Source organism: Pinus tabuliformis, chromosome 3_1, assembly GCF_031772625.1.
Source record: "Pinus tabuliformis cultivar Carrire ecotype Pingquan chromosome 3_1, CPIR1, whole genome shotgun sequence".
In the NCBI taxonomy this organism is placed as follows: Eukaryota; Viridiplantae; Streptophyta; class Pinopsida; order Pinales; family Pinaceae; genus Pinus; species Pinus tabuliformis.
In genome coordinates this window covers 652,615,587-652,640,212 of record NC_142301.1, presented here as the reverse complement: position 1 = coordinate 652,640,212, position 24,626 = coordinate 652,615,587, and the positions used below count along the sequence as shown (strand labels likewise).

The 24,626-nt window shown below is 38.8% G+C and overlaps 1 protein-coding gene across 1 annotated transcript in view; it reads left to right on the top strand.

The window, feature by feature from the left end:
- LOC149188741 (putative LRR receptor-like serine/threonine-protein kinase At1g51860) overlaps window positions 1-24,218 on the top strand; it is a 39,445-nt gene extending 15,227 nt beyond the window's left edge. Inside the window, exons 9-13 of the mRNA XM_089410051.1 lie at window positions 3,800-4,020; window positions 4,115-4,311; window positions 4,449-4,551; window positions 23,545-23,807; window positions 24,039-24,218. Coding sequence (XP_089266177.1) covers window positions 3,800-4,020; window positions 4,115-4,311; window positions 4,449-4,551; window positions 23,545-23,807; window positions 24,039-24,218 — 964 coding nt within the window. The remainder of the gene's footprint in view (window positions 1-3,799; window positions 4,021-4,114; window positions 4,312-4,448; window positions 4,552-23,544; window positions 23,808-24,038) is intronic.
- The last annotated feature ends 408 nt before the right edge of the window (window positions 24,219-24,626 follow it).

Genomic DNA, 24,626 nt, shown 5'->3' with positions numbered 1-24,626 from the left:
TCTTAAAATAGTAGCAGCTGAAGCTACTCGTAGGAAAGAAGAAACTGAGGAACAACTTGCAAAGAAAAATAATGAATGTGAAAGATTGGAAGAAGAAATAGTCTTCCTCAAGAAAAAGGTTGAAGGGATGAAAAAAATCATGAAGAGCTCTCAAGCCTTGGATGACATGCTCAGCTATCACAGATCTCCATCTGATAAATCGGGACTTGGGTATGTAGGTGAACCCTCAAACAAGAATGAAAATGATTTAAGCAAAGGAGATGCGAAGAAGCCAGAAAGAAATTGTGATGCTCCTAGTTTCAGCAAAGGCAAGGAGAAAAATGAAGGCTACAATAGAAGAAATCCTACTCCAAGCAGAAAACCAGCTCCAAGAAGAAATGTAGCTGATGTCAAAGAGGCAAGATGCAATGGTTATCATCAAAGGATCTCAAGGCAGCAAGGCTTCAGAAGTACATCAAGGAAACCTCCATCTCCCAGGTACCAAAGTTCAGTTTTTGGTTATTGTTATTCTTGCTCAAACTTTGGTCATATGGCAAAAGACTGTAGAGCATTTCATAGAGATAGATGTTGTAGTCTCCGACAATCTCCAAGAAACAATTTTGCAAGAAGAAATCATGAATTCTTATTCATGAACAATGTAGAATGTTTCAAGTGTCATAACATTGGGCATATGACACGTGATTGTAACTTAACATGGGCTCTTACACAAGCTAGACCCATGCAAAAGAAGAAAGTTACACAAGTATGGAGAAAGAAGGAAATACAGTCTGAAAGCCCCTTGAGCTCCCCAGTAGATCTAAGTTTCTTTTGAGAAAAATTTGCTGAAGGAAAACAATGCATACATTAAGGGGGAGCCTATAATTTTTGTGACTTTGCTGAGTTATCTTCTTATAGAGGAGAGATGTGGAATTAAATCTGCCATAAAAGCAGAGAAAAAAGTCTGCAGGGCATGGAGACTGCGTGGAGGATGTATTGCAGCGCATTAGAGCGCAAATGAAATCTTTTTGTTAATCCCTCTGAAATGTAATATGCAGCGGTGTTGAAAAATGTAATGTTTTTATCGCATATGCAATGCAATATGCACAGAAGTGCTGAGAAGGAAAAGGGGCAGCGTTGAAATGTGAAGTGCAGCAGCGCGATAAGAAAAATGAGAAGCAGTAGAACGCACAACAGTGTGTGAGTGAAGATGAAGATGAATTCGATGTGAATCATATGCATTGTAATGCAAAGCAAGGAGACCCGCACAACAGTGCGAAGGTAGAACATAGAACAGGGGCAGCGTGGAAACTATTGTGTGTGGAGCACATGGATTAGAATGCAGAGCAGCATGGAATTTTTTTTTGTGGAACACATGGATTGAAATGCATAGCAATGGAATGTAGTTTTGTTTTTATGTAATGTGAGAGAATATACTCACAGCAGAGTGAGTGTAATACACAGCAGATGGAAATGTTTTGTATTGGCAATGAAAACGCAAAGCAGTGAGAGAAAAATGAGAAGAGGGCAAAACGCAGCAGAGCGTAAATGCCTAGTGTTTGAGAATGCAATGAAATTTTTTCACACAGCAATGAAAAGGGTAATGTAAGTCTTGTTTTTGTTGTTGGAGAATATGTAGTAAAAACACACAGCAGTGTGAATATGAAAAATGCAGCAACATGAAAAAAAAATTGTTGTTGAAGAAACGAAATGTAATAGGCAGCAGCACATGTAAAAGAAATTTTTCCTTATAGCAGTAAATGTAAGTGCAGTGAGTGTGTTGTTAATTGAACTGAAATGCAATATATGCAACAGCAGTGAATGTAAGAAATATTTACACACAACAGTGTAAATTTGTAAGCTGGGACATAGAAATTGTTCCAGAAAAGACAGAGTATTTTGTTTTTGAAAAATGCACAGCAGTGCAGACACGGCAGTGCTTCAGCAATGTTGATTTTGAAGACAGAGAGAGAGTATTTTTCAGAAGATACAGTGAAGTTTTTTATTGTCTTGAAACTGCATCTAAAGCAGTGTCTGGTTGTAATCCCTCCGTGAGAGGAAGTGAAGTTCTTGGTGAATCCCTCTGTTAAAGAGGAAGGTGCTTTTCAGCACAGTGTCATGGTGAATCCCTCTATCAAGAGGAAGATGCTTTTCAGCATAGTGTGGTAAATCCCTCTGTCAAGAGGAAGATGCTTTTTAGCATACACAGGTGAATCCCTCTGTCATGAGGAAGGTGCTCTTAAGCACAGTCTCAGGTGAATCCCTCTGTTAAGAGGAAGACTATTTTGTTGGTTGTGGAACTGCATCTGAAGCAGTTGGTGAATTCCTCTATGTGAGGAAGAATATTTTAGTGAATCCCTCTATGAGAGGAAGATGTTCTTGTAACAGCAGTGTTGGTGAATCCCTCTATGTGAGGGAGTGTTTGGGTATGATTGAATGCCCAGTAGTTGAAATTAAGGGGGAGTGTTGGAATATTAATTCCAACTGCAGCAGAGTTTGTGGACATGGACCAGGATAGCGATGGCAGGGCAGTGATCAGCGGGAATCCGCCATCAAATCAGCCAGCACGCGGCAGGAAAAACCGCTTCAGCAAAACCACCCGACACTCATCGGACTGCCTTTTGCTGTGAGGCAGTTTCCGTACGCTCACCTCCGATGCAACCATTTTTGGACCCGTGGTCCTCTGTATACGTCAGCAGAACTGACATTTCAGAGCCTAACGTTCAGCGGGAAAAGGCCTTCCGAAATCTCCGTCCACCGTCGGATTGTCATCTTCGTCCTCCGCCGTCCATCATTTAAACTTGCATTCGAGCCAACGTTAAATACTTGCGTGGAGTAAAACCAAGTTTGGTTGACCGCCGATAATAATTCAATGCATTAATTATGCCCGTAGAAAGTAGATAAGAGTTTTTTAGTTTTAATGTTTTTTTATGCACGAAGGTATGGTGAATATTAATGACATGTATGGTCATTATATCATTTTATATACGCAATGTAATATTCATATATATGTAGAGCTCGTGTGTAATTTTTATGCAGTTGACCATTGTAAAATGAAGCTGCAGGGAAAAACCAAAAGATATATTGCACAGCAGTGCATAAAGAAAAATGGAGGGAGCGCATAAGCTTTTGGTAAAAAAAAGTTGTGTCAACCTGTGGTGAAGCCAGGTGTGATACCGCACAGCAGTGCGAATCAAAAAAATCAGGTTGTTGCATTTTTTCTCATGGGAGAGAGGTGAGCTCGCGGTAGCGAAAGGAAATAGGGGGTAGCATAGGTTCACAATCTGTAAAGTGAATATTGCACAGCAGTGCATAAGTGAAGAAGCAGGGGAGACCCTTTTATGAAGATAATTTTTGTATGTGTGAACGCACAACAATGCCAAACAAAAACCCAGGTTGAAATGTAATTTTTGGATGTTGTCCAAACGAAAGGGAACCAAGAGCGTATGGTGTGAGTAATTTTTTTTGGTAAATGTAATGAAAATTTTTACTACATATGTAAAAATAGTTTTACAGCAGTAATGTAAAAGGGGTTTTACAGTAGTAAAAGAAAATGAGAATTTTACCCAGCAGTATAAATTCTCAGGTGGAGACAGAGTTCTGTTGAATGTATTTTTTTTGGTAAATCCCTCTCAGTAAAAGAGGATGAAGTTTGTATAAGGCATTATATTTTTAATGAATACAAATTTTTGTGTGGGTGTGTAATACTCTGTTCTCATAAATTAATTTTTGAAGCTTCCCTGTGCAAAAGATCCTGTGGCAGCAAAACAGAGCATTGTCTCCGTGTGGAGTTTATTTTGTGTGTTTTTTGGGATTTTACCAGAAAAATCCCCAACAACGCCTACTTACAGATCCCTAAGGGGCAATGCATTCTACATTATACAAAGGAGAATAAATTGAACGTTGTCCTCAGAACAACCCTCACCGGAATTCCAATCATTGCTTTAGCGTTGATAGTAGCTATTATTATGTACCGCAATAAATTCGTGAGAAAAGAACAGGGAACTGTGCTGGAAGAGGAACGAAGATCTTTAGCGGCCGGAGGTTGGGAAATGCTAGCTATATTAGATATAATTTTAAAATAATATGAAACGTACCTGTAGTTTAGAAGGATTTTTGTGCTTTGAATGTACTGCAGATTACTCAATGGGTCCAACAAAGCTCAGTGTCTTCACTCTGGAAGAGATGATAGCGGCCACACAAAGCTTTATTCGGGAGATCGGTCGAGGGGGATTTGGACCGGTGTTCTTAGGCGAATTACCCCGAGGAAAAAACATAGCAGTAAAGGTGCTGTCGCAGTTCTCCCAACAGGGATTTCAGGAGTTCATGAATGAGGTGATTCTTGTATATTTATTTATTTCTTTAATTATATAATATGGTGTAATTTGGATTATGTAACAATGTTTAACCACCCAGTTTTGGTAGTATATGTATTTATAATTCATGCATGTTATTTTACTCTATGAATGCAGGTTGATCTTCTTTCCAGAATTCATCATAGGAACTTGGTATTTCTACTGGGTTATTGTAACCAATCCAAAGAATTTATGCTTGTCTACGAGTACATGTCGGGAGGTTCCCTAAGGGATCACCTTTACAGTAAATACTTCAGCTGACAGATATGCTTGCTTGAGTCGATAGAATAGACAAGGTAACCCACACGCATTTACTTCTGTTATTTTGTTTACCAGGTCCCAGGGCATGACATTCCAATCTAAATTGGAGAACCAGGCTCAAAATAGCTTTAGATGCAACGCAAGGTAGCTATTTCTCTTAATTACTTTAATGCTCAGGACATTTTTATGATCTGAACGCTAGTTATTAAGTATTTCTTAGTGGACAAATAATACTTAACCACATATCTGACGCTATCCACTTGTGGGTTTCTATTCAAAGGAGTGGAATACCTGCACGTAGGTTGTGCCCAAAAGATAATTCACAGGGATATAAAGACCACCAACATCTTGTTAGACAACGACTTGAATGGAAAAGTAGCGGATTTCGGTCTTTCAAGGAAAACAAATGACGGAGAGGCTACTCATGTTAGCACTGCAGTGAAAGGAACATTCGGATACCTCGATCCTGAGTACATAACTTACTCTTTTTGCAATATTCATTATGTTTAACAAATTCAATTCGAGTACTGCCAAATTTTATTCTTTATGTTAAACGAATTAAGTTCGAGTACTGCCAAATTTTCCATCATGCTTGAGAAGCTTTCTTTAAATTTTTGGTCGCGCCCAGCTTTCAATTAAATACTAAGAGGACATAATTTATATATATATATATATATATATATATATATATATATATATATATATATATATATATATATATATATAAAATAAAATAAAAATCAGTTTACCAAGGGTTAATTTCACAGGTACTACAACATTCAAATGTTGACGAAAAAGAGTGATGTTTATAGTTTCGGAGTGGTGTTGCTGGAAATCATATCGGGTAGAGCACCCATAGATCCAAAACTAGCTGAAGATGAAGTAAGCATCATTCACTGGGTAAGGATTCGTATCGTCAATCATTCCAAAATAAGAATATTTGACGGCATTGACAAGAGAATGTTTAGTAGTGCATGTCCGGGTAGACACTAACAATAATTATTGGCATATCTACAGGCAACACCGTATCTAGGAGAAATAGATGAAGATGGTGGCACATTAACAGAAATCATAGACAAGATGTTGGGCAAAAGTTACGACATGAAATCCATGACTTGTGTTGCCAAAGTAGCGACGAGATGTGTTCAGGCTGGACGCTCCTGTAGACCTAGCATGAGTGAAGTAGTGGCAGAGCTGAAAGAGGCCATAAAACTTGAGGACTTGTTGGCTGGTCAGGTGGATTCCAGTGAACGCCAAGGAATGGAGTGGAGTGATGACAGCTGCAACATTTCTAAAGTGGGAAGATAGGTTAAAATTTAATTATCTAAATCTTATGAAAAATGTCATTCCATCCATTAATTAAACTCCACCATTGAATTTTTGTTACACACTATATTACTTAAACTGCACCATTGTAATTTTGTTACACACCGTATTCAAGCAATGACCAGGTTATATTTAAACACACGACTTCTATTATTTTACACTTGTGGATGTTCTTCAAGTATTTGTGATCACCGACCTTATCCTTGGTAGTTTACAATATGTTTGGCATGTTAAGTAATCATCCTTTGTTCTTCCATCACTAATTTTACAAAAAAAACAACCGAACATGACGTGCATTTGAAATAAAGGATTGCAAGATGTCTTTAATTCATTTGGAGAACCAATTGATATCAATAAATAGGCATGTAGTGATCGCATTCATCGTGAACAACTGCGAGACTATTTGCATTCTTGAGAAAGAAGAATTTATATGAGTCCTTGTCAAAGGGGGTGTGCAAGGAGATTCGATATTATTATACCTATTCAGTACATATTTAAGGAGAAAAGGCCTTATAAGCTCAAACCCCTTTTCTACACCTACTAAACATATGTCAATTCGGATTATGAGATTGTGAAGAAGCATCTCGATGAGGGCGTCCTAGGTTCGAACCTCCTCTTTTCACTTCGACCTTTGAGCCCATGACACACCCGGAATAAGATCCTCACAGAATTCCTAGACTAGGCCCTCAATTTTCTCATTTAGTTCCACTCCACTATTTTGCCAACCACCTACCTACTACCTCAAGTTTTACAAAGTCCCCATTCTCAAAATACTTGTTTACCACCTACCTACTATCTCAAGCTTTACAAAGTCCCCATTCTCAAAATACTTTTTTACCACCTACCTACTATCTCAAGCTTTACAAAGTCCCCATTCTCAAAAAAACTTGTCCAACATTTGTCAGAATCCTTAGGCCGGTACAACATCTTCATTGATAATTTTCGTGTTCTTTGGTTTGTAAGTATGAACAAAATCGATGAAATTTGATGACATTTTTCTAGATTGTAATAATATAGTTCAGCTTCAAGTTTCCCCGTGAGCATTTATGGTGAGGGATATATTTGTGGTGTGTTATGGATTATAAAGCATAAGGAAGTGGTGGTATCTAAAGACATGGTTGCTTAATCGCATTAGCTAGCGGGATGACTTACCATGGAGCTTTGAGCCTTTAAATAGGGTAAATTAAACAAGAATACCACGGGAAAAATCATGGGTGACATGTACTTGGAGCTGGAATACCACCGGTAACTTGATTGAGTCAAGTTTAACTAAACCACTCTAACAATCCCCCCTTAAGCTTGACCCCCATAGATTGACTTGGTCCCATTCATCACCCATCTTATCTTAGTTCTCACATTCCCCCCATCAAGCTAGGTTACTAATACACCTGTCACCCAATACCTTTTCAAGTGGTCAATTCCACAGTTTGATGACTCCATGTGCCACTGCACTATATATATGCTTGAGAAAACCGTTCATGCCTTACAATAATATGTGCTCCCACATAACAGTATGCCTACATTAGGTCTTACGACTTCTTATGATAATACACCTGCTTATAACAATATTTCACAAACCAAAACCTTTAAAACATTGATACATCACACACTGCCTCCCATAGAAAATTTTAGGGGCGAATGTTCGCCCTTTGGCGAAATTAAGGGGTTTTAAATTTTTAGTGGGTGAATATTTTGTATCGTAGTACGTTTTTACAAATCACCTCAAATAGCCCACCTTATTTTAAGGGAGAGGGTAAAAAAGGTAAATTTAGCCATTGAAATTAGGAGTTACAACCTTCCATTCGCCCATTTTCAAGAATAGGTTTTATTTAAGTGAATCCATTCGCCCATTTTCAAGAATAGGTTTTATTTAAGTGAATCCTATGGGCCAAATGCCAAAATACCATATTTATAAGAGGTATGGTAAATTAAAAAAAAATATAAATAAATGAGAGTTATGGTAAATAAATAAAACATTTTTTATATTTACTCGATAAGTCACCTTATATACATGCAAGGGTGTAAACAAATAAAAATACAAGTAAAGTGGAGGTATGGTAAATAAATAAAACGTCTTTTTATACTTACTCAAAAGGTATGGTAAATAAATAAAAATATAAATAAACTAGACACATGGTAAATAAATAAAACTTCTTTTTATATTTAGTCCATAACCCTTGTTCTATTTATGAAGGCTCAAGAAAGATATTTTATTTAAGTGAATCCTATGGGTCAAATACCATATTTGTAAAAGAGGTATGGTAAATTAATAAAAATATAAATAAACGAGAGGTATGGTAAACAAATAAAACATTTTTTTATATTTACTCCATAAGTCACCTTATATTTACGAACACTCAAAAAATGCGTTATATTTAGGTGAAACCTATGGGCAAAATACTATGGGACAAATACCATGGACTAGATTGTTATTAATACCATGCAAAAAAACATTATTAACCCTAATATTAGTATTAATAAAAATAAAAATGGCACATGGTATTCACCAAAATGGCACATGGTATTGACCCATGGTATTCACCTGGAATGTAGCCTATTTAAATGGGGGAATTAAACCAGCATAGATCCATCTTTACTCTGGATTTACTAAGAGGTATCAAATATTGTGACATGCAAGCTAGCATAGAGTGAAAAATATTTGATCCGATCAAGAGTAAAAATGGATGTTGTAATTTAATGTATGTTAAACATTTTAGCTTCGTTAAAATAAAAAATAAAATAAAAATCATCTATTAATTTTATTAATTTTTATAAATTACTAATAGTAATTTTTAAGCTCCAGGTTTATGATAACCCATGGTATTGACCCATGGTAATACCATGGTATTCATGTGAGCATAGACTATTTAAAGGGGAAATTCTATCATCTTAGATCCATCTTAATTCTGGGTCTACCAAGTGCTCAGAGGGATAAATAGATTTCATCCCCCTAAGAGTGGTAGATGTGGAGTTAAGATGGATATAGGTTGGTTTTTATGATAATGAATATATTAAATATACTTAGGAAATTATATTGTAAAAACATCTTAAGGTGAATGGTTAAAGCATAGACATTGGACAAGTATATTTGTATACTTCTGTTTTAAACTAAAACAAATCCAGGGCTAAAAGGAATGGATTGATTGCACTAGTCATCCTTCTATAACTTTCCAACATATGCTGGAGTAAACAGATTGTAATTTGGGTAATTTCTTTAATTGCAAACAAGAACATACTTGTGTATTGGTAGGGTGGTTACAAGGTCCCTAGAAGTGATGAATTTGAATTTTTCTTGGTTTTATATATAGTATTAGGTTTTTTCTCATGCTTTCTGTGAATGGCACTGGTGAATTTTATCTTACACCCACTAGGTTAGCGATATGTAATTTCGGTCATTTTGATTTCAAAAAATATTTTAAAGAAATGCAATGATTTCATTTGTGTATTCAATAAACACAAGATTTTATAATTGAGTAAAATATTCGCCATGCCTCATGAGAGATTCGCCAAAAAATTATATATACATATCATATTATTGATAATATCGCCTTCCATTTTTCCTATATACCATGGAGATTCGCCCATTTATTATACATGTAAATTTAAGGGGGGTTATTAAAATTTTCCCTGCTGCCTCCTTGATTAAAAATTAGCACCATTCACCCCATCTCCACCATTATTTTCTTTGGGCGATCCATATGAAAACACTCTGCTTCTTTATCTTGTACAATCCATACATGAATCTACCTTTTCCAACACAATTTCGCTTAGTCCAGCCCCTCTAGCCTCTCTCCTCAACATGACCCATGATTACATCTGACCAATAAAACCATCATCTCATTAAAGCACTTCATCAAATACTGCGTGAACATCCTTGACATTAACATTGCTTCTGCCTAGTCTTCTCATTTCCACTCTATGAGACATTACCATATTACTCACCATTTATGTATTCAACCATACCCCTTTGTTGTACCTGAGCAATGAATCCGTTGTTCCTACCGTGATGTTCAACCCTCAATCCTCTGAGTAATTTATACATCGATTTCCAACAATTGTCATTTCATATTGATGCCAGAAATCGTATAGATAATCGAATGCACACGGTCACTATTTCCTAAAGTGGAAAAGTGTCAATATTTCGTTCCTCACTATGCTACTTTGGTGGGTCATCACCCAATCACATATGTCCCTTGCCACAATAGGGTTGACATTCATGGAAGTGTGATCAATGCTGTTATACTTGCATATCCACTTGGTCCTCTTTCTGATAACCATTTCAAGTAGATCACATCTACTATCACGTCCTTGCATGCCCATCAAACTAGCTCCCATGGAAGCCATGGATGCTATGGATGCCATGCATCCTTTTATTATGGCCCAAACATCATCTTGTCTCTTGCCATGGGGGTTTATCTATTTATTTTAACGCGAATGTTATAACTTCCTTCAGAGTTAACAACATCTAGCCCTTCTACATCACCTCCTTGAGAACATCCACTAGACTCTATTAGAATTAATGGAGATTAGGTAATTATTGTTACATAGTTGTGATTGTGCTTTTCTTGGACATTCAGTTCCTATCATTCAGGGATTTGATTTACTATCCCTAACTAAGTGTATCTATTTATTATGGGAGTTTAATGTGAAGCCTATGCAGCGTATTTTCTTGTAGGAGCTCCTGGTGATCCGCACCTGTGAGCTCCTCTAGTGTTGTTTGCCAATTCATGTCTTCCATATGCAATTGTTGACATGGTATCGGAGCTGCAGGAAGGAGAGGCCTGTACGCTGAGTTGAGGAATGCGACATCGTCGCAGGGAGTTGTAGACTAATCGACGACAATACTCTTGGGGACTTCACCCATTTTTATTTTGCTGCATTGTCGCAGGATTTTGGTGTACCTTGGCGACAGATCGTCGCAGGATTTTGGTGTACCTCGGCGACTAGTCGCAGATGCGAGGTAAATAGCTGCAACGATTGTGCTGCATTTTTTTTAGGGCTGCGTGTGCCTGAAAGCTGTGTGGAAAATGGTGGACTGCGTTTTCTTTTGAGGAGGCTTCCTGTAGAAGTGGGAGATCACCCCAGCTTTGCCACGTGAAGAAGCCAGCCGAGACGACTTGTGGTTGATCGCTGAAGAGAAGTGCCAACTCCTCTATGTTAATATCTAACAGGGTTGTCAAGGACCATGCTTGTGGAGGAATGTTTGCTTATGTAGGAGAATGACATGAAGAGGTTCCTGGTCTATGAGGAATCAATTGGGAAGAGTAGTCACGACAAATACAGGAGGTCAGTATCATGTGGATATGATTTGGTATTGTAGACTTGTATTATGCCTATGCTTATGTTATGACAGGTAATGTTGAAGGATACATCAATAAAGTGAAAGTAGTGTGGTCTACGACATGCTAGGATAAACATGGATGAGATACTGGAAGCAAGGTTTCTTGGTAAGGACAATGTGGTTTTGGATGTGTGGTACTATTGTTGAGCATACGTTGTATATGTTGTACATGTTGCATCTATGATGTGTACACTTGTGGTGTTGTGTATACATAGCATGTGTACATGTTATTTATGCAATGTTATGTACAAGATGGTACAAATAGGGTTGTGCGAATATTGCATATGGGGTGTTGTATACATATTGTATTGTCTTCATGACGTATATGCGACATGTGTGCATATGGTGCTATGTAGATGTTGGATATGCAGTGTTGTGTACAGATGATGCTATGTACACATTGTATAGTGGTATAGTGTAATGTGGCATTGTGTACACATTGTGCAGGTGGTGCTATGTACATGTGATGTTGTGCACACGTTGTGCAGGTGGTGTAATGTATAAGTGGTACTGTGTACATGTTGTACATATGGTACTGGTGTACGTGTGGTATTGTGTGCATAACGTTGATGTTGTGTTATGGGCGTGCGGTATTATGTATGTGCATCATGCAGTCGTGGTATTGCAGTGTGTGTACTTGTTGTGTTGTACTCTGTGTGTAGTAATTTACAGGGTAAGTTCCTCAGACAGAACACCAAAGGACACCGCTCACAAACAGATCATAGATCAATACACCAGTATTTTGACGTGGTTAAAACCCTCAAATAGGGAAACAGTCCACGGCCTGAGCCAACATGGCCACTTCAGAAAATTTATTAATAAAAGAATGAAAATGTACATATGCTTCTCTCATAGACGGATTAACCTACAAATGACCCTCCATGCTCTTTAAATAGATATCATGGACCAATCGGGTGTTAAGCCACGGATCAAGTGTCGGTAATACCGAGGAGAGAATGAACCGTCGGATCACTACATATCATGACCGTCGGATTGTAAGTTACAAAATGTACATAGTAAAGAAACACACTTTACCTAACTCTATACTAGACCAAGTTATACTTAACTATTTCCTATGTGTCGGAATATCCTAACGTCCCCCCTTAAGAACAACTTGGGATAGGATTGAAGGATTTACAAATATGACACAATAGGAGAAGGAAGGAGGCACTAGAGCCTATCCCCCCTTAGTGACAACTTCCTGAACTCCAATCATAAATCGAAGTTTAGTGAACTTTGCCTCTGTGAGAGCCTTTGTAAAGATGTATGCAACTTGATCATCTGTTGAACAATATTGCACTTCAAGAACATGGTCGTGAATGAGCTTTCTGATGAAGTGCATGTGCAGTTCAGTGTGTTTGCTGTGCTGATGTTGGACTGGATCTTTGCATAGTTGAATGGCACTTTGATTATCACACCAAAGTGTAGTCGGATGTTGCTACTGAAAGCCAAACTCTGACAGGATCTGACGAAGCCACAAGGCTTCCTTACTAGCTTCTATGGCACCACGATACTCTGCTTCTGCTGAAGAAAGAGAAATGGTACCTTGTTTCTTGCAAGCCCATGTAATAGGTCCTGAACCAAGAGTGAACACATAACCTGCAGTAGAATTCCAATCATCAGGGTCGCCAGCCCAATCAGAATCAGTGAAACCAACCAATAGAGGAGCTACTTCAGCACTGTAATGAATCCCAAAATGAACTGTACCTCTAACATAACGAAGTATTCTTTTAGATGTTTTCCAATGACTTTCATGTGGGTTTTGCATAAACTGAGCAACAAGGCCAACGGAAAAGGAAAGGTCAGGATGAGTATGGGTTAGATACAAAAGTTTTCCTACAAGTTGATGGTATAAGGTAGAATCAACTTTAGGAGAAGTACAAGTGACTGAAAGTTTGACTCCAGACTGAAAGGGAGAAGGGGATGGCTTACAGTCTTCCATGTGAAAATGGCGTAGAATATCACAGGCATACTTGGACTAGGAAAGGGAAATACCTTCCTTGGATTGCAAGGCTTGAAGACCAAGAAAATAACTTAAGTGTCCTAAGTCTGTCATTTCAAACTTCCTTTTAAGGCTAGACTTCACATGGTTTATAAGGTTGGGATCACTGCCAGTCAGGATGAGATCATCAACATAAAGAACAAGAATGATAAGAGACTTGCCCACTTTCTTGGTGTAAACAGTATTGTCAAAATGACACCTAGAAAAGCCAGATTCTAAAAGAAAGCTATCCATTTTGGCATGCCAAGCCCGAGGAGCTTGCTTGAGACCATAAAGGGATTTCTTAAGCTGACATACAAGGCTGGAGTCTATTTGTATAAAGCCAATAGGTTGTTCCATATAGATTTCTTCATGTAAGTCCCCATGCAAGAAGTCGGATTTAACATCCATTTGATGGACTTCCCATTTGAAAGAAGCAGCAAGGGAAAGAACAAGGCGGATAGAGTTCATTTTGGCAATAGGGGAGAAGGTTTCAGTGTAGTCAATGCCTTCAACTTGGGAAAAACCCTTAGCAACAAGACGAGATTTATGTTTATCAACTTTCCCATGTGGTCCATACTTGGTTCTGTAAACCCATTTGCATCTGACAAGTTTTCGTCCCTTTGGTAGAGGAACAAGATCCCATGTATCATTTGCCAATAATGAATGATATTCTTCATTCATAGCTGCTTCCCAATCTGGATGGCCTGAAGCTTCTGCAAAGGTGTCAGGATCATAATTCACTGAAGCTTGAGCCAGTAAAGAAGAGGCTCTATCGAACTGAGAACGTGTACGTCGCTGATCTATAGGATCACCGGCAATATCACCTGCTGCATCCCGAGTAGCACGGACCCATTTTGGAAGCTGAGGAGCTGAAGTAGGATCCTGAGAAGGTGGGGGAGGATTGTCAACCTCGCTTTCATCATCTGAAGAAGAAATATTTTCAAAAGTAGAAGAGATAGGAAGAGGTGGCACATCTGCCGAACTAGGCTCGTAGGCCGAAATATTTTCAGCAAACTTTACATCTCTTCTAATGATAACATTCTTAGACTTAAGTAGAATAAGTCTATATCCGTTGACATCTTCAGAATATCCAACAAAGATACATTTTTCACTCTTAGGTTCTAAAGCTTTATGCTTCTCATCTCGAATATGGGCCCATGCTTCACTTCCAAAAAGACGAAAGTGACTTACATTTGGTTTAATTGAGCTCCATGCTTCTTCTGGAGTGATATTCTTTAAAACCTTAGTAGGAGTGTGATTTATTATGTAATTTTCACAGTTAATTGCTTCTACCCAATAATTAAGACTAAGTCCTTTAGATTGAAGCATACAATTAGCCATTTCCTTTAAGGTGCGATTCTTCCTTTCAGCTACACCATTTTGTTGTGGAGTATATGGAACAGTATGTTGCATTTGAATTGCATTCTCAGTGCAAAAGTTGATGAATGTGTTTTTAACATATTCTCTGCCATTATCAGATCATAGCTTAAGAATTTGATGTCCAAATTGTTTTTCAACAAAGGCCTTAAAGGCCAAGAACATGTTAAATACTTCACTCTTGAGTTTTAAGAAGTATACCCAAGTGCGTCTGGAGAAATCATCAATGAAAATTAAGAAATACATGTAGCCAGAGAATGAAGCAACTGGAAGTGGATCACATAAATCACTATGCATGAGCTGTAAAGGGGCTGAGGCGTGCCAAGAGGCACGTTCTTCAAAACTGTCCCGATGATGTTTTCCGAGTACACATCCGGAACAAACACCATCTTTGCAAGATACCATTGGAAGACCTATCACCATATTTTCTTTACATAGATTCTGAAGAGAGCGATAGTTTAAGTGACCAAATTGCTCATGCCAAAGTTTGCTCACTTCATCATTCTGAGCAACAAATACCGAGGGAAGATTTGATGACCCAAAGTTGTGAAACTTATACAAACTTGTAGAATCATCAGCAATGCCAGTAGCTAAAATCTGTCTAGGATCTTTTAGGTCCTTAATTACAACATCGTGAGGTGAAAATTCAACGATTTTACGTTCACCTGAATGAGTTATCTGATATACAGATAGAAGGTTGCAAGATAAGGTTGGAACACATAATACATCATTAAACTGACCATTGTCTATATGAACAGTTCGAGTCCCTACAACACTAAGAGATCTACCATCACCAACATATATATTTTTGGTGTTAAAATCATTTAAAGAAGAAAACATGGCTTTGTTTTTGGCCATGTGATAAGAAGCTCCAGAATCAATGAGCCACTCATGAGAATGAGAAGAAGAAGATACATTTAGTGCATAGGCGGACCAAGATGCTTGACAACCACATGCAGAAAGTGCCATTCCTGAAGATGAAGTTGAAGTTGAAGAGTGCTCCAAATGGATGTTATGCTTCTTCATTGCTGCTTCCAAGGCTTCCATCTTCTTAAAGCATTTGGATTCGAAGTGGCCATCTCGATTACAAAAGTTGCAATGTCTATCAGTGTTCTTCCCTTTGTTTTTATTTGTCTTATCATTTTGTTGAAATGATTTTTCATTTTGAGGCAGAAATTGCTTAGGACCCTTGTTTGGTTTAGGACCATTCCTTTTAGGATACGACTTCTTAGTATTCTTTAAATTTGGTTGCTACTGGGCGGCTAACGCTTTCTTAGAAGAGTTTCCAAGATGAAGAAGACCAAGGTGTAAGAGTTATTCTTGTTCTCTTATTAAAGAATCACAAAAGGAATCAAAGGAAGGGGACTTGTAGGCTTGTCCTTGAGAAATGAAGGCTTTTCTTGTAGAATGGAAGGTGGAAACAAACACAGAATAGGCTGGTCCCAACTTAGTAAGAATGGAGTAGATAAGGCTACTATCTTCTTTCTTAATCTTAACACCTTCCAAGAGAAGTCTAAGGGTCTTGAACTTGGACAAAAAATCTTCAATGCAAGAAAAATTATTGGGGTCCAATGTAAGCAATTCATTTTCAAGTTGATGGGCTTTAAGTTCATTTTTAATTCCAAAGACTTTAATAATCTGTTTCATTGCTTCATCAGGAGTATCAAGTTCTGCAATATGGAATCTAAGATCTGGATAAATAGACATCCCTATCAACCCACGTGCTTGGTCTTGCCTATTTTCCCATTTAGTTTCCTTGTCTTCATCTTTCGGTTTGGTCTCTTGGCCTGTGGCTATTCCGTAAAGGCCTTTACTTCTAAGTAAATCCACAATGTAGGACCACCATTGGAAGTAGTTGGTGCTATCAAGAATAACTTGGCATGGACTTTCCATTTTTAAAAAAAACTGAAGCTATAGATGCTGAAACTAAGTGTACCAATGGAAATATCTCGAAAAATTAGGCTATTTCAAAAAAAACGGTTCTGAAAACGGCTTCCGGATGAAGAAGTTATGGCTTTTTGAAGAAAATTTGATGAAGATGCCGACGAAGTGCGGGAATGTGCGGAAATGAAAAATCCGCCCCCACAAAAAGGAGACTTGAACTCAAGACCTCTACTCTCATAAATTAGCTTTGGACCAAGTGAGCTATACAAAAAGTTTGAGAGAGAGAGAGAGGGGGGGTTGAAGCTTTGGGTTGTGTGCTTGCTTTGAGAAAGCTCTTTTTCCCTACAAAACAAAAAACACAAAACCCAACACGGACATACAAAAAAAATGAACCTTGCGGCTCGAAGTTAGCTTTAGCCGGAAACTAAATATTTTTCTCAATGTTTCTGATTTTCCGAGATCACACTAAGGCGCAGTGGAAAAGAGCATACGCATGAGAAAAAATCCTTCCTTTCTGTTTCTGATTTGCTCAGATCGCACAGAGTCGCAGGGCAAAGAGCATACGCAGAAATGAAACGTTCAGATCCAGTAATAAAAAAAAACTAAATAAACCGATACTGAAATAAACAGAGAGAAAATAACTGTAAACTACAAATAAACACTGTATACCTCCAGATCTTAAAAATGACGTAGCTAGGGCTACCGGAAACATTTTCGCATGAAACGAAAGAGGTTCCTCACTGGAACAGATGCTCCCAACACAATAGAGCAGTCCCCTCGGCCCGAAAGTAGTCAGAAATAGTAGATCTAGGAAACGGCAGTCGGATGCAATTCTACCGGCTTCAGATTTGGATCACCAACGAATGCGGCCCTCAAATAGCTCTGATACCATGTAGGAATTTACAGGGTAAGTTCCTCAGACAGAACACCAAAGGACACCGCTCACAAATAGATCACAGATCAATACAGCAATATTTTGACGTGGTTAAAACCCTCAAAGAGGGAAACAGTCCATGCCCTGAGCCAACGCGGCCACTTCAAGCAATTTATTAATAAAAGAATGAAAATTTACATATGCTTCTCTCATAGACAGATTAACCTACAAATGACCCTCCATGCTCTTTAAATAGAGATCATGGACCAATCGGGTGTTAAGCCACGGATCAAGTGTTGGTAATACCGAGGAGAGAATGAACCGTCGGATCACTACATATCGTGACCGTCGGATTGTAAGTTACAAAATGTACATAGTAAAGAAACACACTTTACCTAACTCTATACTAGACCAAGTTATACTTAACTATTTCCTATGTGTCGGAATATCCTAACACTGTGTAGGTACATGTATTGGGTGGTATTCCACATCAGGTTTAAAGGGATGCACTGTGTTGTACACTGGGTGTAGGTGTATGTGTTGTATGTCAAGTGTAGATGCATGTATTGCATGGTGAGGTATGTCGTGTGGTTGTATGTGTGTGATGCATACTATGTGTCTATGCACATGGTTGAGGAGAAGGCATTGGGTGTTTGTTGAGTGTAGCAACCGACCTGAAGTGCGTATGGAACAAAGACAAAGGGAGAAGCTAAGGATTGAGGAAAGGATAAGTATCATTGTTTTATTTCAATTTTATTATGCATGTGATTTATGACTATGGTATATGATGATTATATGTGATCTATGATTATGGTTTATGATGGTTACATGTGATTTATGATTTTGATCTATGATAGTTGTGTTTTGAGCTAACCTAATGTGATATTTTTATACATGTTGATTTGGTCAAAGATGCTAGTTGACTTCTTGTGACAAGAAGCAAACATGATTACAAGTGTACCTTATGGACGAACTACCAATGAGGTATCATTTGAAGTTATTTCAATTTATTTTGAATCTAATGGAAGTTATGTTCTTGGTATAGGAAGAATGAGCAAGCCCAGTTGGGTGGTTGAAATCGACTACAAGAATTAGCAGCAACAAAGGAATTGAAACAGGTAGTAGTATGTTGGTAAAGCACTTCAGGAACAAGCCCATTGTGGGGCACTGCTACCCAATAGTATCCACTGATTTTCATGAGCATGTTATGACCGGTATGATGTGTTGAGGCAGGTATATGCCTTGGTTTTTGTATCTTCTGATGCGAGGAAGCCTTTCCAAGGGATGGGCTGCCCAAGATGGGGGTGCTAGCGGAACTTGGAAGGTGAGTGACTACATGGAAGGGGTGACCAAATTCTCGAGGGACTGTGTAGCAGAGAAGGGAAGGTCACAGATGGATTTGTTTTAGTCATTAGCATTGCTATATGGAATCAGATGCACATTGGGAGTGCGTCGTGGAACAATGAGCTGGTAACTGTTCACTGAGAGGATAAGTGGCACGGGCTTATAACGTTGGACATTGGATGCAAATTTGAATTTGCAGTGTATTCTGGACTTCCTAGGAAGGAGGTGGATCCTAGTATTACTTTGAGGGTGGAGGTGTGAGCCTCTAGATTCCCTTGCTGCGGCATCATATTATATTATTTTATGGTTGAGAAAATGTACATATGTGTATATGTATATGTGGTTATTGTAAATACCATAATGAGCTATGTTATAAAGCTCTAGTATGCGGTATGTTGTCATGTTGTCATGATGTTTTCATTTTGAGCAGATATTTCATTGTAAATACTGCAACGAGTTGTCTTATAAAACTCCATGGGCGGTATGTTTTGTTTTCAAAAGTCTTTTGGTTATAGGTGTCATTGAACACCGAGGACATTGTTCCCCCAAGGGGGAGGGTTCTTTAACAACCCTCATGAAAATTCCATGTAAAAATACATAAATACCACGGATGATGGGACACGTATTCCAAACTAAATAATGGGCAGGACATCCTAAGGGGTGTTCATTTAGTTTTTTATGGCTAAGGAAATTGGGAAAGGCAATGGCTAAGGCATTAAAGAGGCAAAAAGGTATTTTGGCACATTTATTTATGAAAATAATGGAAATTAGGAGAAAAGGAAGGTGAAAGGTCACATTTTGCATGTGAGGAGGAAATTGAAGGAAAATAATGGAAAATGAAGAAAATAGAGGCCTCATTAATAAAAAGGCTTATGAGGATCAGTGGAAAAAACTTGGTGAGTTCAGTTTTGGATCTCTCTCATTATTCTCTCTCTCTCTTTCTCTCATACTCTTGGTTACTTAGAGTTTTCTTGGAGTACTCTTGGAGGGTGTGGCATACTTAGATTCTTGAAGCAAGAAGGCAAAGGAAGAGCAAGAAAGTGCAAGAAGGCATTGACATTAGCAGCTACTTTAGATTTTCTTGCAAGTACCGAGTTGCATGTATGATTTCCTCACTAGTTTTGGCATGCATGGCACATGCATGTGGTTTCTTGGTTATGATGTATCATTGGCATCGAGGATGACCGAGATTGACAGTCAATTGGATAGCCTTGCCATTTCCTGGATAGCCATGGTGATTGTGGGTTTAATTTCATTTCTTTGTTTTGGTTGGTTCTCATTTTCCATAGCTTGGGTTGAGTTACTAGTCCTAAAAGCCCTGGTTGAACAAACGCTCTGGACGCCCTGTAACAGCTTGTGTTGAGTTACTAGTCCTGGAAGCCCTTGTTGGACAAATGCTTTGGAAGCTCGTAGCATGTTGAGTTACTAGTCCTGGAATCCTTGGTTGGACAAACGCTCTGGAAGCCCTGTATAAATTGTGGGTTGAGTTACTAGTTTTGGAAGCCTTGGTTGGACAAACGCTCTTGAAGGCTTGGATGGAGACCAATCTAATGATGGTTTTTGGTGATGTCCGACCATGAGATGGAATCATTGTTTGATGGGTTGAGGTGGGTGTCCTCTGGAAGCCCTGGATGAGATTTGATTGATGTGTTCTATGAGATCCCACATTCATGCTTAGAATATGGCACGGGGTTGATTGGCTGAAGAGAGACTTGGATTAGCCAATCTATGGTCGGGTGGAACGTGGTAGTCCCATCTCCAGTTGGTTCATTGCATTTATTAATGAAAAAATACATTCCCTTGATTTTCATGTGCAAATGTACTGATGTATATATGGATTTTGATGGTTGATATGTTTATTGTATTTATGTTCCTATTATGTTTTTTTTTATGCACATTTACCTCGGAGGTTGTTACAAATACAGTACCAAGTTAAATAAAACCAACTTAGATCCATCTTAACCCTGATCTATCAAGTGCCGAGAGGGATCCAATGTCACGAGGTGCAAACCTCTTTTTTGAGTGAAGAACTTGAGGAAAGGTTTGCACCTCGAGATATTTGATCCCTCTTGGTGATTCATAGATCCGGTTAAGATGGATCTAGGCTGGTTATATATTACTATATAATATCTATATTCATATCTATGTTTCTCTTTCGTATGCCCTCTCTCTACCTCACACCCCAAACGTACACACTCTCTCTCCCTCCCTCTTCCTCTCTACCTCTCTCTCTTCCCCTTCTCTCCTTCCTTGTCTCTCCTTCTCTCTCTCTTCCCCCCACTCTCCTCTCTCCCTCACTCTCTCTCCATCACTCCCTTGTCTCTCTCTCTCTCTCTCTCTCTCTCTCTCTCTCTCTACATTTCTCCCTCTATGTCTTTCTTCTTCGTTCCCTCTCTCTCCCCCTCCAAATCCATCTCTCTCTCTTCGTCTCTCTCTTAGTCCTATCTCTCCCTTCCTCTCCCACCTCCCTTTGTCTCTCCCCCCATCACTCTCTCTCTCACTCTCACTCTCACTCGCTCACTATCTCCCTCCCTCTCCCCTTCTCTCTCTCCCCTCCATCTATGTGGCTCCCTCTCTCTCTCTTGCCCTTCTCTCCCTATCTCTCTCCCCTCCTCTTCTCTCGCTTCCCTCCTCTCCTCTCTCTCCATCTCTCCCTTGTCAGTCCCTCTCTCTATCCACCTCTATCTCTCTATGTTTTTATTATTTTCTCCCTCTCTCTCCCCCTCCAACTCCATCTCTCTCTCTCCCTCTCTCCTTCTCTCTCTCCCATCCCCTCTCCCTCCCTTCCTCTCTATCTCACCTCCTTCTCTCCACCTCCCCAATCACTCTCTCTCCCTCTCCCTCTCTCTCTCCTCCCTCCAATCCTTTCTCTTCCCCCATCTCTCTCTCTCTCTCTCTCAAACTATGTTACTATATCCCTCCCTCTCTCTTTCTCTCCCCCCATATCTCAATATCTCTTTCTTTGTCTCTTTATCTCACCCCTAAACATACTCTCTCTCTCTCCATATGTCCCTTGTCACTTCCTCTCTCTCCATTTCTCACTCTATGTATTTCTTCTTCCCTCCCTCTCTCCTACTCTCTTGCAATTCCTCTCTCTCCCTTTCTCTCCTACCTTCCTCTCTCTTCCCCCATCTCTCTCTTTCTCTCTCTCTCTCTCTCTCCGCCCTCTAATCCTCTCACTATCTCGCTCCCTCTCTTATCCTTCTCTACATCTCTTACCCATGTCCCTTTCTCTCTCTTCATTCCTCCTCTCCCCTATCCTTAAGTTTATATCTATCTCTCCCTTGTCACTCCCCTATCTTTCCACCTCTATCACTCTATGTCTTTGTTCTTCCCCCCCATATATATCTAGAGTTAATATATATCATGATTTTTTCACATAGGAAAATATGGGCAAATCAACCCCGGCCAAACTATAAAGACCTAACCCTAAGGGTGTCTAGGAGAATTGACCCTATGACCTCCCAATCGGCGAGGAACTTAACAAATAACCCTTAGGGCTAGTTAATATATATCATGATTTATTAATTTAATCCAAAGTTATTAAATTTAATAATATTAATATTATAATATATTAATATGAATATTAGTTTTAATAATAATAATAATTATTATTATTATTATTATTATTTAATATTAATATTAGGGTTAATAATATTTTTTTGTATGGTATTAATAATAATTTGGCCCATAGGGGTCACCTAAATAAAACTTATTTTTTTGAGTGTTAGTAAGTATAAAGAGGTTTATGGAGTAAATATAAAAAGAGGTTTTATTTATTTACCATGTCTCTGGTTTATTTATATTTTTATTTATTTATCATATCTCTTTTATTTACCATGGTATTTGGCCCATAGGCTTGGTATATAATTAGATGTTGATTTGTAATCCTATTTGATATATTTTTATTTATTTATCATACCTCTTTATACCTCTTTTATATTTATTTATTTACCATACCTCTTTTATAAATATGGTATTTGACCCATGGTATTAATAATTATTTGTCCCATGGTATTTGGCCCATAGGCTTCACCTAAATAAAACATATTTTGTGAGTTTTCGTAAATATAAAGAAGTTTATGGAATAAATATAAAAGAGGTTTGTTTTATTTATTTACCCTATCTCTAGTTTATTTATATTTTTATTTATTTACTATGTCTCTAAGTAAGTATACTTTCGTGAGTTGGGTTTGGTAGAGCGCGCGGGACGGGGGAGCCGATGATAGTCGAATAGGTGTCAGAAGCCATTCTCTCCACCAATCCCTGCAATATCCAATCTTAATCTGCCATGGGAGGTTTCAACATATGCTGTCTCCATGCATGGAGCCGGTACGTGTCTTAAGTTTGCTCCTTTCATCCATGCAAGAAGCTTAACATCTGTCCTGAAGTTTCTCTGCTTTATATCCCCTCCCTAGCGGTCCTTTACATTTTTTTTTTCTTCCTCTGCCCTCTCGGTCTGGGGGTTTTCGCCCACACGGCTCTCTTTCCTTAGTCTTTTTTCTGGCTTCCAATCGCATGCATGGTCGCCTGGTAAATCTTTTCGACTCGGCTCTCTGGTTCTTCGCGCGCTTCGCTTACAGGTCAGTCATCTCTCTATAGCTTTCAATAGTTTTTATACAGGTTTTGTTAGTAAAAGCCTAAAAGTTTTTCGTCGTTTTTTCTCGTACCTCTTTCATGGAATCTTTCACATAAGATAACAGTCTTCTCACAGGAAGCAAATGGTTTATCTTATGTTTATCTGATAATCATCCTATTTTTATCTGATTATCATGCTGAAATCCTTTTTCAATAGAATTATAGCTTCTTTCTATGTCTATAGCCCCTGTTCGGACCTCCGCTTCCGTATTGGGCGATGGTGGTGCATTATCCGTGTTTATTGTTGTTGCTTTGACTGCAACGATCAGCCAGCAGCATAGGCCATTTGTCTCTAGTTTTTCGATCTCCTCCAGGGGCATCCATGCATCGATTCCTCCCCCTGCAGCTATAGTTTTTCCGGTGACTCTCCTTGTCTCGGAATCAAGATTTCAAATTTCTTTTCCGGTGGGTCTAGAGGCTCTTAATGACCTCTCTGGATTATCTCAGGTGGCAACTTGCTTCTCCTTTCGCATCGGTCACCCTTTCTCCTCCTATTTGACATTTTGACGGCTGGTTTTAGCCCATCTAGAGACTTCGTATTAATCTTCCTCCGTCCTTGACCTTCCTTTTTCTGTACACAGATATCTAATCAGCCTCCTTCTTAATTTCTATTTCTTGTTTCTGTCCAGAGTCTCTGACAAATCTTTCCGAGAGGATTATATCTATGTACTTCTCCAGGTTAATCTCTCTGTCGGATCTTTTATAGAGATCTTTCTAGTACTGTCTGGGGCACTTCGGCTTCCCTTTTTCGATCTCTTTCTTCTGACTAGAATGTTAGCAAACAGTGACTCTCCTGCCACGCAAGCTCTTTTTCGAGCGGCCATCGAAGCGGAAGCTGCTCGTGAAAATGCCTCCTAGGATCACAGCTGGCATGCCACGGTGAATGACTTGCTCTTTCCTGAAGTGTCTCATGATTCAATGAGGGGCCCACTCTCTCCCAAAAATAAATTGCCTGTCCACGGTTGGCATCCTCGCAAGCTCAGAGAACCGGTCAAAACCATTCCCCCTCCTAAAGTTGTTTCAGTCACCAGCTCTTCGCTGTCTCAAAGGATAGACAGTCTCCAAAAACTCGCTCTTGTCGGGAAATGGTATTTTCCAGAAATGAATGTGGAAAAGATGCGGGAATGGATATCTGCTACATGGTCTCCACTCATAGGCTATACTCCAATTATTTCTCGTCTCATGAAAGACTGGCTCTCTTTCCACTTTCAGAAAGAATCTAATTTAGAATTGATCTTAAACAGGCCATGGGTGTTCGGTCGAAGC